The following is a 13,270-nucleotide window of genomic DNA, read 5'->3' as shown; positions in this document are numbered from 1 at the left end:
AGTCTGAGTGACAGAGTGGGACTCCAACTCAAAAAAAAAAAAAAAAAAAGATATAACACTAAACACATCCCCAAAATAAGATTTCACATACCTAACCCAGCCTTTTAAGAAAGCAGCCTGGCCAGGCGTGGTGGCTCATGGCTATAATCCTAGTAATTTGGGAGGCTGAGGTGAGAGGATTGACTGAGCCCACAGGTTCAAGACCAGCCTGGGCAACTTGGTGAGATCTCATCTCTACAATAAAATCAAAAATTAGCCGGGCATGGTGGCGTGTGCCTGTAGTTCCAACTACTTGGAAGGCTGAGAGGAAGGATCACCTGAACCCAGTAGGTCGAGGCTGTGGTGGCCGTGAACGTGCCACTGCACTCCAGCCTGGGCAGCACAGTGAGACTCCGACTCAAAAAATAAAAGTAAAAAATAAAATCAGCCTTTCGAGGTAGGAGGATCACCTGAGCCCAGCAGGTCAACTGAGCCCAGCAGGTCAACGCTGGGGTAGCCATGAGTGTGCGTGCCACTGCACTCCAGCCTGGACGACAGAGTAAGGCTCCAACTTAAAAAAAAAAGAAAGAAAGAAAGCATCCTTTCTCTACCCTTGGGCATCTGTTCAGGGCACACCAATCACTTTTTGACAGTGCTGAGAGCAGTTTTGTGTCCCACTTATCCTCATAACAAATAGCTAGGAAAGGTCTCTTTATGTCTCAGGCTCCGTGCTAGGCCCAGAGGCACAAAACTGTTAGTACCTGCTTGGTCTCTCTGCCCAGTTGCAGAGGACGGTTCTCTTATTTGGCCATGCAAGTTAAAGACACTGGATAGAGAATTGCGGGGTATGATTGGGATTTTATTGCAGTTCTTTCATCTGCATTGATTCTTATTGTGTTCTATTATCTCTTACAACCTACTTTGCACCCCTGTAACAATGAACATATCTAGTGCTCAAATCTTAGTTTCTAAATACCATTCTCCAATCAAAGGAGGCAGGGCTCCATGAAGAAGTGGTTGATTCTAGGAAGGGCTGGGGCAAGGAAAATAGAGGATGAGCCTCTAGCACCTTGTAGTGCCAGAAAGTAAGGATGTGCTAAGAAAGAAAAAGAAAGGAAAAGAAAAGGAACTGGGGCATGTCAGGACACAGGAGCCAACCCAAAAGAGCTCCCAACGACCAAAGCTAGCATGAGTTTCGCAACAAAATAAATACCACTGAATTATAATCCAATGATAAATAAATAGCCATGAGTCTGTATTGAATAAATTAAAAATGGAGAAGGAGGGACAAATTACAATTTAGAATTCCATCTATTAAAAGTAGGAGAGATGAGGAAGTTAGGAAATTTCCTGTAACAACCACAGTAACTACTGCAGGCAGAGTCTATTAGTGGATGCTAAAATTAATGACAGAATTATAAAGAGAAATGAGATCTGCATAACCTCAAGTATCTTCCCAAAAATATTTATCAGTTGCTGTGGCAGTTTTAACTCTCTCTGTCCTGTTGTTTTTTTTGTTTTGTTTTGTTTTTGAATCAGAGACCTACTCTGCTGTCCAGGCTGGAGTGCAGTGGCATACTCACAGCCACCACAGCCTTGACCTGTTGGGCTCAGGTGATTCTTCTGCCTCAGCCTTCCAAGTAGCTCAAATCACAAGTGCAAGCCACCATACCCAGCTCATTTTTTTTTATTTATTGTAGAGACAAGGTACACCAAGTTGCCCAGGCTGGTCTTGAATCCCTGAACTCAGACAATCCTCTTGCTTCCACCTCCCAAAGTACTGAGATTACAGGTGTGAGCCACCACTCCTGGCAAGTTTTAACTCTCATCCACAAATTCTCTTCAGGAAATGGCACTTAATTCCTTAGACCTCAGTGTGAACTGGACTTAGTGAGTCAACTTCTAAAGAATAGATAAAGGGACCAGGTGTGGTAGCTCACACCTATAATCTCAGCAATTTGGGAGGCAGAGGCAAGAGGATTGAGGATTGCCTGAGCCCAGGGGTTCAAGACCAGCCTGGGTAAAGTGGCAAAACATTATCTCTACAATAAATCAAAAAAATAGCCAGGCATGATGGCACACACCTGTAGTTCCAGCTATTTGGAGGGCTAAGGCAGAAGGATTGCCTGAACCCAGCAGGTTGAGGCTGCAGTGACCATGAGTATGCGCCACTGCACTCCAGCCTGGGCAACAGAGGGAGAATCCAACTCAAAAAAGAATAGATAAAGGGAAAAACAGTAACTCAAACCAAGTGTCAGAGTTAACCTCACAAATAATAAGAGAGATCACATACCCCAATATGACTTGACAAGAAGAGCACATTCCCTATGTGGTATTCGTCCCCAAATCCTGTTACCCTCATCCAATAGAACAGGCACAAGACAAACCTAAATTGAGGGACATTCTACAGATACCTGGGTTCTTCAACAGTGTCAAAGTCATGAAAGATAAGGACAGACTGAGGAATCTGCACAGATTAGAGGAGAGACTAGGCAATATGATTAAATGCCACCTTGTATCCTAGTTTGGATGCTGAAACTGAAAAGGGATATGAGTGGGACACCTGGGGAAAACCCACAAAGTCTGAACTTTAGGTGATAGATTGTTCTGTATCTTACTTTTGACACATCAGCCTGGTTATTGCAGATGTTAAAATTCAGGGAAACTGGGTAAAGGATATATGGGTACTCTGTGCTGTCTCCGCCACTCTCTGTAAGACTAAAATCATTTCAAAAGAAACTGTTTGAAAATAGGATTGGTCCCTTTCTGTTGCTGCACCTGATCCGTGGAAACCTTCTTGTTTCAGGGATGATGCAGTGTGTGATTGCAGTCGCCGACAAAGTATTTGATGCCTTCCTGAACATGATGGCGGATAAAGTAAGCCTTGCCAGTGTGAGCGTGTGCCTGCTAGAGGTACACGATGTGCTGCTGTACCTGTCTCTTCTGCATTTTTAGGCCAAGACCAAGGAGAATGAGGAGGAGCTGGAGCGGCACGCGCAGTTCCTGCTGGTGAACTTCAACCACATCCACAAGAGGATAAGGAGGGTGGCGGACAAGTATCTCTCTGGTCTGGTGGACAAGTAAGTTCATTTCCCTGCTTATGTTTTGTCTGTATGCATGTTAACTCCTGTGATTTGGAATGCAGGGAAAACTCATCCTTACATTATCAGTCCAGAAAAAAAAGGAGTCAGAATGAAAACTCTCAAGGGTGATTTGACCTCCCACAGAATGTCTGAGTTTGCTGCAGAGCCTGAATTTAGATCCAGAAACCTCCATTCATTCTGAGCTATAGGTGTTACTTATAGTACATCTCTTGCTGAGTGTCACATTCCTGTGCCTCTAACTCCCACCCACCCTGGCAAGATCTTGCCCATCTTCTAGCCCAAGACCCAAGCGGAGGTTGCCTGGTAGAATCAACGTATTTGGGCTTCTCAGGAACAAAACCCACACTGGCCGTTTTCCTCTATATATTTTCTGTACTGGGAGCCAAAGCAGACACTCTTAGGATACGTTCCCACACTGATGAGAACCTTCAAAGGTGGGCTGAGCAGCCTTTCTGAGGTGGGAAGGGCAAAGGCAGCAGTCACCTGCACAGAGCCTGCCTGTGGCTCCAAAGCCTGTTGCAGATTCTCTGTGCCTGGTTCAGGCAGCAGTGCCATCGAAGGTGGTCATGAGCCAGCCAGAGGCCATGAGAACAAGTACAGCACACGTGTGGGGTTATCTGAGCTGGGCCTCCTGAGCGGTGGGCCACAGTTGGGCCACAACTCTGCAGCAATGCTGCTCCTTTAACCCTGGGCCCTCAGAGCCCTTGACCTATCTCTTAGGAGCAGCCACCCTCTTCCCTTTATTTACCCCAGGGTGTTATGCAGATACTATTATTTTCTATTTGTGCTGTGATGTGAGAAATATTGGAGAGTCCTGTTTGAAAATTAGAATTGTTCTGGGGAGTGAAGAGGCACAGCTTGGCCAGTGTGTAACCAGGACAGTGTCAGGTTTAGAGCAGGTCACATGAGCCGTGTCTGGCCCTAAGGAATAGGATTGGCAGGTACCTCCCATCGTGCTGCAAAGAGATACCTTTGCCCTCAGTAGGGGTTTTGTTCCTGGTCCCCTACCTCCGGCTGGCCAGCAGCAGGTGTGAGCTTGTGCTGGCACTGGGAAAGGCGACCCCAGTGGGACCCACCCACTCAGGCCAAACTTCCTTGGAAGTTTGGTACCTGGCCTGAAAGCAGTTCTTGGTATAGGTTCCCCCACCTGCTCTGGAGCGGGACCGTGCTGAAGACCATGCTGGATATCCTGCAGACCCTGTCACTGTCGCTGAGTGCTGTGAGTATCCCTGGGTGACCTAGGGCTGACCCACACACCCACCATCCACCCTGTGTTGTGCCATGCTCCTCCATTAATACACCTAGGCCTAGTTCATGCTACAAGTGGTGAATTGGGAGTGGGAGGCCCAAATCACACCTGACTTTTCCCAGTAAGCTGCAGCAAGTGTGGAAGCCCATCACAGATGAACAAGTGGTAGGAAGGGGTGGCCCATGTTCTGTTGCCCCATGTCAGATACTTGGCAGTGGCAGCTTGGGAAGACAATTTGGAAGAGGGAATCTCACTGTGCTTGCAGGATATTCACAAGGACCAGCCTTACTACAACATTCCTGATGCCCCCTACCGAATCACAGTTCCTGACACATACGAAGCCCGCGAGGTAAGCTTGACACGGACACCTGCATTAAGGGCTGTCTTCACCACCATTCTCTGAATATGTCTGGGCAGGAGCTCTACCTGCATGAGGTCACCCAGTCCCCAGTAATTTAGGGAGTGAACAGTGTTGGCCACATCCCACAGTGAGGAAATGGAACAATTGCCAGGCCCACCATGTGCGAGGGGAGCTGATCACTCTCTGGGCTCCTTTCTTCCAAGCCTGTGCTCTTGCCACTCTGCCATGCCCTCAGCTTAGCTGCAGAGAGATTCCCAGCTGCCAGTCAGTATATAGCCTCTCCAGTCTGACATTTTGTTGTTATGATAATAGAGAAACATGCCTTTGGCTTATACCAGGGGAAAATGGACAGAGTGAACAACTCCAAATGAGGAGGATGTGCTGGGCATCTCCTCTTCCGGAATGGGTCTGATTCAGAGTTCTTGCTGTGGCAAAACTGAAGCTCAACTCGGAGCCCCTGGAGCCTGGAGCTGGGTCATGTCCTCCCAGCCAGATCAGCTGACAGTAGGGAGTTTCCCTGAGCAGTGGTGTGGCACCTTGGAGGATTTTTGCCACCTAGAACCTGCCCTCCCCTCCAGTCACTGACCTAGTATGCAGGCTACACAGCAGCCTTGTGATGTACTATTTTTGTGGGTTCTGCCACACAGTCTTGTGTAGGAATTACAGAGCACAGTGTGTGGGCTCTCTGTCCCCAGGGGCCTGGGGGTTAGAACCTGGTCATTGTGCTAGTCTGCTGGGCTGCTCTAGCAAAAGACCACAAATTGGGTGACTTAAAGGACAGACATTCATAGAATCACAGCTCTGAGGACTGAAGTCCAAGATCAACAAGTCGGCAGGGGTGGTTTCTCCTAAGGCCTCTCTCCTTGGCTTGTGAATGGTCACCTTCTCCCTGGTCTTCCCTCTGTGCACACATCTCTAGTGTTTCTGCATCATTTCATCTTCATGTAAGGACACTGGCCAGATTGGATCAGGGGCCACCCTAATGACCTTTTAATTTAACCACCTCTTTAAAGGCCCTGTCTCCCTATGCAGTCCCATTCTGAGGTGGCTGTTACTGATTAGGGCTCAACAGTTCAGCTCATGACAAGTCACTACAGCAGTCCAGATGAACTGACCTCGGGTTATTGAGAAGCAATTTCACCCTCTTCCAGAGCATCGTGAAGGACTTTGCTGCACGCTGTGAGATGATCCTGCAGGAGGCCATGAAGTGGGCACCCACGGTCACCAAGTCCCACCTGCAGGTACTTCTCAAAATCATTGAAAGGCAATCTCGATAAGCTCCTTCAAGTTATCCAGACAGCTTTACACAGACATGGAAGACTCAAAATACAAATATCACTAGTGTGAATAAATGAAGTCTGGTACCTGAGAAAATAGACATCTCAGAGGTTACTGTGCCTAGGAGCTTCTTGAAGGGTGAATGTGCTAATCAGGGTGTGAGGAGGAAACTTACTACTCACACGGAGTAAGGTGCTAGGTCTATGGCCGGGTCTGGGGGCTGTTCATGAGAGGGCCCAAGTGCAGGAATTGACTGAGGCTGGTGGAGCAGAGGCAGAGTCAGACACTTGTGTCCCATTAAAGCTCCATCCAGGCCTCACGTGTAGGTACGTGCAAGTTTTTTCAGACAGAAACACTGGCTTGTAAATGCAAATGGACTCAAAGTGAGCCATCATTCTGGAGACAGTCAAGCAGAGATGGAACAAAAATGCCACAGTATATAAGAGGAAAGAGTTGCCTTAACAGGGATCAAAAATAAGAAAGAGAAATGCCACTAGAGGAAATCTGGGTTAGCAAACAGCAGGTATTGAGAGGAGCTTGTGAAGGTTACCTTGGCAACACTTTTTAAGATGAAGCAGGTTCAAAATGTTTCTGGCCAAGTGTGGTGGCTCACACCTGTAATCCCAGCGCTTTGGGAGGCCAAGATGAGAGGACTGCCTGAGCCCAGCATTTCGAGACCAACCTGGACAACTTGGCGAGACCTTGTCTCCACAGTAAATAAAAAAATTAGCCAGGCACAATGATCATACATTTGTGGTTCCGGATACTTGGAAGGCTAAGATGGAAGGATCACCTGAGCCCAGCAGGTTGAGGCTGTGGTGGCCGTGATCATGCCACTGCACTCAGCCTAGGAGACAGAGTGAGACTCTGACTCAAAAAAAAAAAATGTTTCTGGAGCTGGGCTCAGTAGCACATGCCTTTAGTCCCTCCTACTCTGAGTCTCTCCTACTCTGGAGACCAAGGTGGGAGTAGACCTGGAGTTAGAGTCCAGCCTGAGCAACATAGTGAGAAAAAAATGTTTCTGGGTGTGGAATCCAGGAAATTCAGACAGAGCCTTGGAGGCTGTGTGGACATGTGTTTGGCAAGAACTGTGACTTGTACCTAGGATGGCAATAAAGTTTCTCCTTTCCCATAGAGGCTGAGTAGCAAGGAGGACAAAGCTGGGCCTTGTAACTAAGCCACACCTGTTATTTGATGACTTGTAGCTTTCTAATTTGTACACTAGAATTATTCAGACTGTGGTAGTTTCTCAGACTATTAATATCTGGGAAATGTCTAATTTCCTTTGGCTCATGTAGAATAAAAGGGCCTCAACTCCCAAGGCTACAGTCTGAAGAGAGGGGGCTCCCTTTAATGCCTGGAAGGTTTTTGTGGACAAGAAAGGGGCTGGTATAGCTTTTTATTTTCTCAGGCAGGTCTGGCCTAAGAAGTAAGTGGAAAATGAAAGACTTGACGTCTTGATATTGCCACCAGGTGTCCCCTTGGTGTCCTCCAGGCTTGCCCTTTCTCTTCCCCCAGTACACTCATTCTGAACCCCACCCTACCTTATGCTGTGCTCACTGCCCAGCGTCCACCTTCCCTGAATCTGCCGTCTCCACCACCCACCAGAGTAGCCCCAGTTTTTTGTTTGTTTGTTTTTTGAGTCTGAGTCTCACTGTGTCACCCAGACTGGAGTACAGAGCACACTCACAGCCACCGCAGCCTCGACCTGCTGGACTCAGGCGATCCTTCCGCTTCAGCCTTTCAAGTAGGTGGAACCACAGGCATGCACTACCGTGCCCAGCTAATTTTTGATTTATTGTAGAGATGAGGTCTTGCCAAGTTGCCCAGGCTGATCTCGAACCTATGGACTCAGGCAATCCTCCTCTCGTCTCGGCTTCCCAAAGGGCTGGGATTATAGGCATGAACTACCACTCCCAGCAGTAGTCCAGTTTGGTTTTTTGTTTTGTTTTGTTTTATTTTTGAGTTGGAGTCTCACTCTGTCACCCAGGCTGGAGTGCAGTGACATATACATGGCCACCCCAGAGTCAACCTGCTGGGCTCCAGCGATCCTTCCACCTCAGCCTTCCAAGTAGCCGGAACTACAAACACACGCTACCACGCTTGGCTATTTTTTATTTTATTGTAGAGACAAGGTCTCACCAAGTTGCCCAGGCTGGTCTCAAACCCGTGGGCTCAGGCAATCCATTCGCCTCGGCCTCCCAAAGTTCTGGGATTACAGGATGAGCCACCAAGCCTCGCCAGTAGTCCAGTTTTAATAGCAAATCTGGTCAGTGTGCTTCCCTTTTAAACTTGATCATTAACCACTCCCCATCACATGTGGTTTCTGGGGCTCTAAAAGGCCTTTCCCAAAAAACCAATGGTGCAGTTTTGCATGTATATGTTCATGTGCATTTTTCTGTGGAGAATTATATGATTCACCCCCACCCCAAAATGTCTTTACCTGGCTCAGGAGGCCTTTCCCACCCGACCTGTCTCTGGCAAGGCTTGCTACCCCCCCACCCCTTGTCTTTGGTGCTCCTGCAGTGCTGAGCCTGCTGTGGTCCCCAGAACAAGAGGCCTCCCTCACACCTTTAAGTTCTGCCAGGTGCTTGCTCCAGCGCCTTTCTCCTGCCAGGCAGCCAGGTGGATTCAGGTGTGGCTCTATGATCCTGCCGTCCAGTTTGCACATGCTGGGCAGGAGGGTGCTGCTGTGGGAGAACAGAGGCTCCATACCACGTTGCTCACCTGTTGACCACAGGACCAAGGCTTTGCAGCTTGTTTCCCCAGTAGCTACACAGCAGATGTTTAGCAAGGATGTGCTAAAGAAATAAATGGCCCTCCCGTTGACTGTGTGACACTTCATTGACTGCTGCTCAGGGAATTCAGCCTTGATCTCACTCGCAGATGAGCAGTAGCCTTCAAAGAGGCACTTTAACTCACTGATGGGCAATGAGTGAGGGGCAGACCTAGGACAGAAACCCAGTGTTTGCTCCACGAGCTTACTCCTTCATTTATAAAGTTCTGTTTTCCTCTTTAATTGAAATAGCGTCTTGTTTTTTTTTTCCTATTTCAGGAATATCTGAACAAACATCAGAACTGGGTGTCAGGACTATCCCAGCACACAGGGCTGGCCATGGCCACTGAGAGCATTCTACACTTTGCTGGCTACAACAAGCAGAACACGACTCTTGGGGTATGTGTGAACCTCCTGCAGAGCAGTGACATTCCTAGACCTTGGCAGCAACAGTGCAGGGAAAGGACTAAAGCTTGGGTGTAGCTTTTCATGACAGGCCCTTCAACACCCACATGCCACATGTGTATGGGGGTGTGCAGATGTCTCTTGGGTAAAACATACCCAGATCCAAAAAAGAGGTGGCCATTGAAATGGCAGTCCTTTATTGTGCTTAGATTTTGAATATATGGATTCATAGAGACCAGAACTTAATGCATTAATGAGATCAGATTTTGACTTAAATATCCAAATCCGAAAGAAAGGAAACTGATCTCTAAGAGACATGGACAGTGTGATTCCAGTCAGATTTACTTAGAGTATGCAATGGACTTCTGGACAGTTCTGTTTTCTGCAGGTGCTGAACTGCACAAAACACCTTCAGTTCCATCTTGTTCTGCTTGAGATTGACCTTGAGGACAGGCGGTTCACACAGCAGTACTTTCTGAGCTAAATTAGAGCTAAGAGTTTAATTAGGATGAAAGTACACCCGATGATTTGACTGCGGCTGGCAGTGTCACTGCAGGGACTCTGTTGGTTAATCTGAATCTGGAGCATGGCCATGTATGCTTCCTGACTCTCTCACAGTCAGGTATTCAATGGGTTATATGGAGATGCAGAGGCTGAGGGCCCAAGAGAAAGGGCGACAGGCCTCCCTGGAACCCAGGCAGGACAGAGAGGCTAGTTACACAGGCCTGAGTATCCTCTCGCCTCTGCAGGGCCTGAGGCTGTGCCATAGGAAGCCTATGTCTTCTCATCTCATTATCTCATCAAAATACTCCTCTCGAGGTCACTGTACTTTCTCTAAGACGCCAGCTTCAGCAAACATGGCTGGCTGAACTAGGCACAGCCTGTGTGTATAGGGCAGCCGACTTGGACACCCTGCTCTTATGAAAAACCCAGAAGGACAAGGAATTGGCATCCTGACCTGGGCGTTTCCACCACTTAGAGGCCACAGAAGCCTGAGGCAGAACTCATAGACTGAGAATGTTTATGACAAATTGTAGGCCTTTTCTAGCCTCTATCCAGCTGAATTGTGATAGATCTGTTTTGCCTAAAATATTTCTATCTTTTTTTCTCAGAAAATTAGATGTAAGTTAGATTTTCACTCTGTTTTTTAAAAATTCTTTCAAAATTTTATTTTTACTTACACATATCAGATGTACATATTTTTAGAGTGTATGTGATAATATACAATTACATAATCAAATCAGGATAATTGGGATATCTATCATCTTAACTATTTATGTTTTCTTTACACTGAAAATATTTAAATTATTCTCTTCTACTTTGAACTGTACTATTGGTGAAGGCTAACTAACTGTAGTCTCTGTACTGATCTGTCAAGTTTTCCTGTTTCTGTTGCTAAACAAGAAGGGATACTTTTCACTGTGCTCCAATTGTTGACTGTGCTTGAGGTACTTGGGTACCCCTATACTTAGAAAGCACAGGGATACTACAGCCCCACCACCCCAACTGACAGCTCACCTCACACAACACCCCAAGGGAAAGAACAGACTCTCAGGGGCAGTTTCAGAAGCATGATTCCAGACCAGTAAGACTGGAGAACCAAGTCACCAAACCCCTGTAGGACAGGGCTTTCCAATAGCAAGTCTTGGTGCCCTCCTGCTGTCCTGTAGACTTGCCAGTACACTGGCATGTTAGAGCCATTGGAAAAAATTACAGAAGGGAGGGAGCCGACCTGCAGTGCATCTACCAGGTGCTGTTTACTGCTCTGGGGGCATTGTGTGTGTTATTACATTGAGCCCATAACAACATAGTGAGGGGCACTATTATGCCCACTTTGTAGATTACCACACTAAGGCTCAGAGACGTTAAGAGACTTCCCTAAGGTCTCACAGCTGGTCACAGTCAGAGCCAGGTTTATTTCAAGCCTGCTTGATGCCACACTCTCTCCCACTGTCTCCAAAAAATGTAAAGCAGTATTACATGATCTATTTGTTTAATAAACCAGTTTAGTAATTTTATGATAAAACCATATATTTTTGTTCCTGTTTGTATTTTTCCCACCATTTATATTTCCCTGCCCTGTTTCTCTTTTTCCTCACTCCATGCCCCCAAAAATCCCTCTAAACACCAGCAATTGAGAAATCCACTTTACTTGGTAGTATCTGTCTATCAGGAAGTGATCAGGTTGTATTGATTTGTCGTAAAAGATGCTAAAGGGAAAATGTGAAAGATGGTCCTTTTTAACATGTGCTGTAGTTTTCAGTGACCTTTGACTGAGCAGGGGCTGAAGGACATGGCAGCAATGGCCAGCCTGGGTTAGGAAGGGGAGTCACCGAGGCTCTGGGTCCAGGAGGGCAGGAGGCAGGGCTTAGAGACTAAAGTTGAAGTAGGGATGGGGAAGGGAGGGGGGAAGCTGTAAATATTTTCTCCCATTCTGTAGGTTGCCTTTGTACTCAGGGCTTGCCTTTGTCTCCTACTGTTAGACTGAGAGCAGCTGACAGGCTTAAGAGCCCTCTGGTGAGCCAGGTGTGGTGGCGTACACCTGTAATCCCAGCACTTTGGGAGACAGAGGCGAGAGGATTGCCTGAGCCCACGGGTTCAAGACCAGCCTGGGCAACATGGTGAGACCTCATCCCTACAATAAATCAAAAAATTAGCCGGGCTCGGTGCCTCAGTCTGTAATCCCCCGCCTTTGGGAGGCTGAGGTGAGTGGATTGCCTGAGCCCGCGGGTTCGAGACCTGCCTGGGCAGCAAGACCTCATCTCTACAATAAATAAAAAAATCAGCCGGGCATGGTAGCGCATGCCTGTAGTTCCGGCTCCTTGGAAGGCTGAGGTGGAAGGATCGCCGGAGCCCAGCAGGTCGAGGCTGCGGTGGCCGGGAGCGGCCACTGCACTCCAGTCTGGGCGACAGAGTGAGACTCCAACTCAAATAAAAAAAATAATTAAATAAATAAATAAATAAGCCAGGCATGATGGGGCACACCTGTAGTTCCAGCTACTTGGAAGACTGAAGAGGAAGGATCACCTAAGTCTAGCAGCTCGAGGCTGCGGTGGCCATGAGCGTGCCACTGCACTCCAACCTGGGTGACAGAGTAAGACTCTGACTAAAAAAAAAAAACATGCCATCTGGCTTTGGTTCTAGCATTCAATCCCTTTGCTATCTGTAAGTCACACTTATAAACCATACATACCCAGTCTCATCTGTACCAACTTCCATGGTTTTTCCACTGCAGATTACGATTATCTCACAACAGTTTTATAACATTTTGTCTTGCAAAGACCTGTTCACCTCCTAAAAACTGCCTTCCAGAGAATTTCCTTCTATAGAAGTTTTAAAAAAAATTTTCCCATGAGGTGGGACATATCAGACTAGAGATATTCTAAAATATTTCACTTTATTAATTTGCCAGCACTGAAGTTTTTTTGTTACTCCTAGACCTGAAGTTGGCTCTTTTTTCTTTGTTTTTATTTTTTTGAATTGGGGCCTCCTCTGCCCAGACTGGAGTGCAGTGGCATGATCACTGCTCACTGCAGCCTCGAACTCCTGGGCTCAAGCAGTCCTTCCACCCCAGCCTTCCAGGTAGCTGGAACTACAGGGGCACTATTATGCCCAGCTAATTTGTTTAGAGATAAGATCTCATTATGTTGCCCAGGCTGGTCTTAGACACCTGGGCTCAAGTAGTTCTCCTGCCTTGGCCTCCTAAAGTGCTGGGATTACAGGCATACGCCACCACACCAGGCCTCTTTAGGTTTTTTTTAATCCCAAAGATTTCAATACCGTGACCTTGATTTCTTTTTTCTGAGTTGGAGTCTTACTCTGTCACCCAGACTGGAGTGCAGTGAGTGCATTGGCCACTCCCGGCCACCGCAGCCTCGACTTATTGGGCTCCGGCAATCCTTCTGCCTCAACCTTCCAAGTAGCTAGAACTACAGGCGCACACTACCACGCCTGGCTAATTTTTGATTTATTGTAGAGATGAGATCTTTCCAAGTTGCCCAGGTGGGTCTCGAAACCGCGGGCTCAGGCAATCCACTCACCTTAGCCTCCCAAAGTGCTGGGATTACAGGCTGAGCTACCGAGCCCGGCTTCTTTTTTCTTTTTGAGTTGGAGTGTCA

The 13,270-nt window shown here is 47.3% G+C and overlaps 1 protein-coding gene across 2 annotated transcripts in view; it reads left to right on the top strand.

Moving 5' to 3' along the window:
* The window catches only part of PI4KA (phosphatidylinositol 4-kinase alpha), a 141,258-nt gene that overhangs the window by 99,607 nt on the left and 28,381 nt on the right, over positions 1–13,270 (top strand). For both annotated transcript variants that reach the window (XM_008068808.2, XM_008068809.2), the window contains 6 exons: positions 2,786–2,856; positions 2,935–3,059; positions 4,221–4,302; positions 4,598–4,681; positions 5,845–5,934; positions 9,027–9,146. In XM_008068808.2, the coding sequence (XP_008066999.1) occupies positions 2,786–2,856; positions 2,935–3,059; positions 4,221–4,302; positions 4,598–4,681; positions 5,845–5,934; positions 9,027–9,146 (572 nt within the window). The remainder of the gene's footprint in view (positions 1–2,785; positions 2,857–2,934; positions 3,060–4,220; positions 4,303–4,597; positions 4,682–5,844; positions 5,935–9,026; positions 9,147–13,270) is intronic.

The sequence above is a fragment of the Carlito syrichta genome, unplaced genomic scaffold, assembly GCF_000164805.1.
Source record: "Carlito syrichta isolate Samal-C Ts95f unplaced genomic scaffold, Tarsius_syrichta-2.0.1 Scaffold311553, whole genome shotgun sequence".
NCBI lineage: Eukaryota > Metazoa > Chordata > Mammalia > Primates > Tarsiidae > Carlito > Carlito syrichta.
Note: the sequence above shows the minus strand (reverse complement) of the source record. Positions and strands in the feature narration are given on the sequence as shown.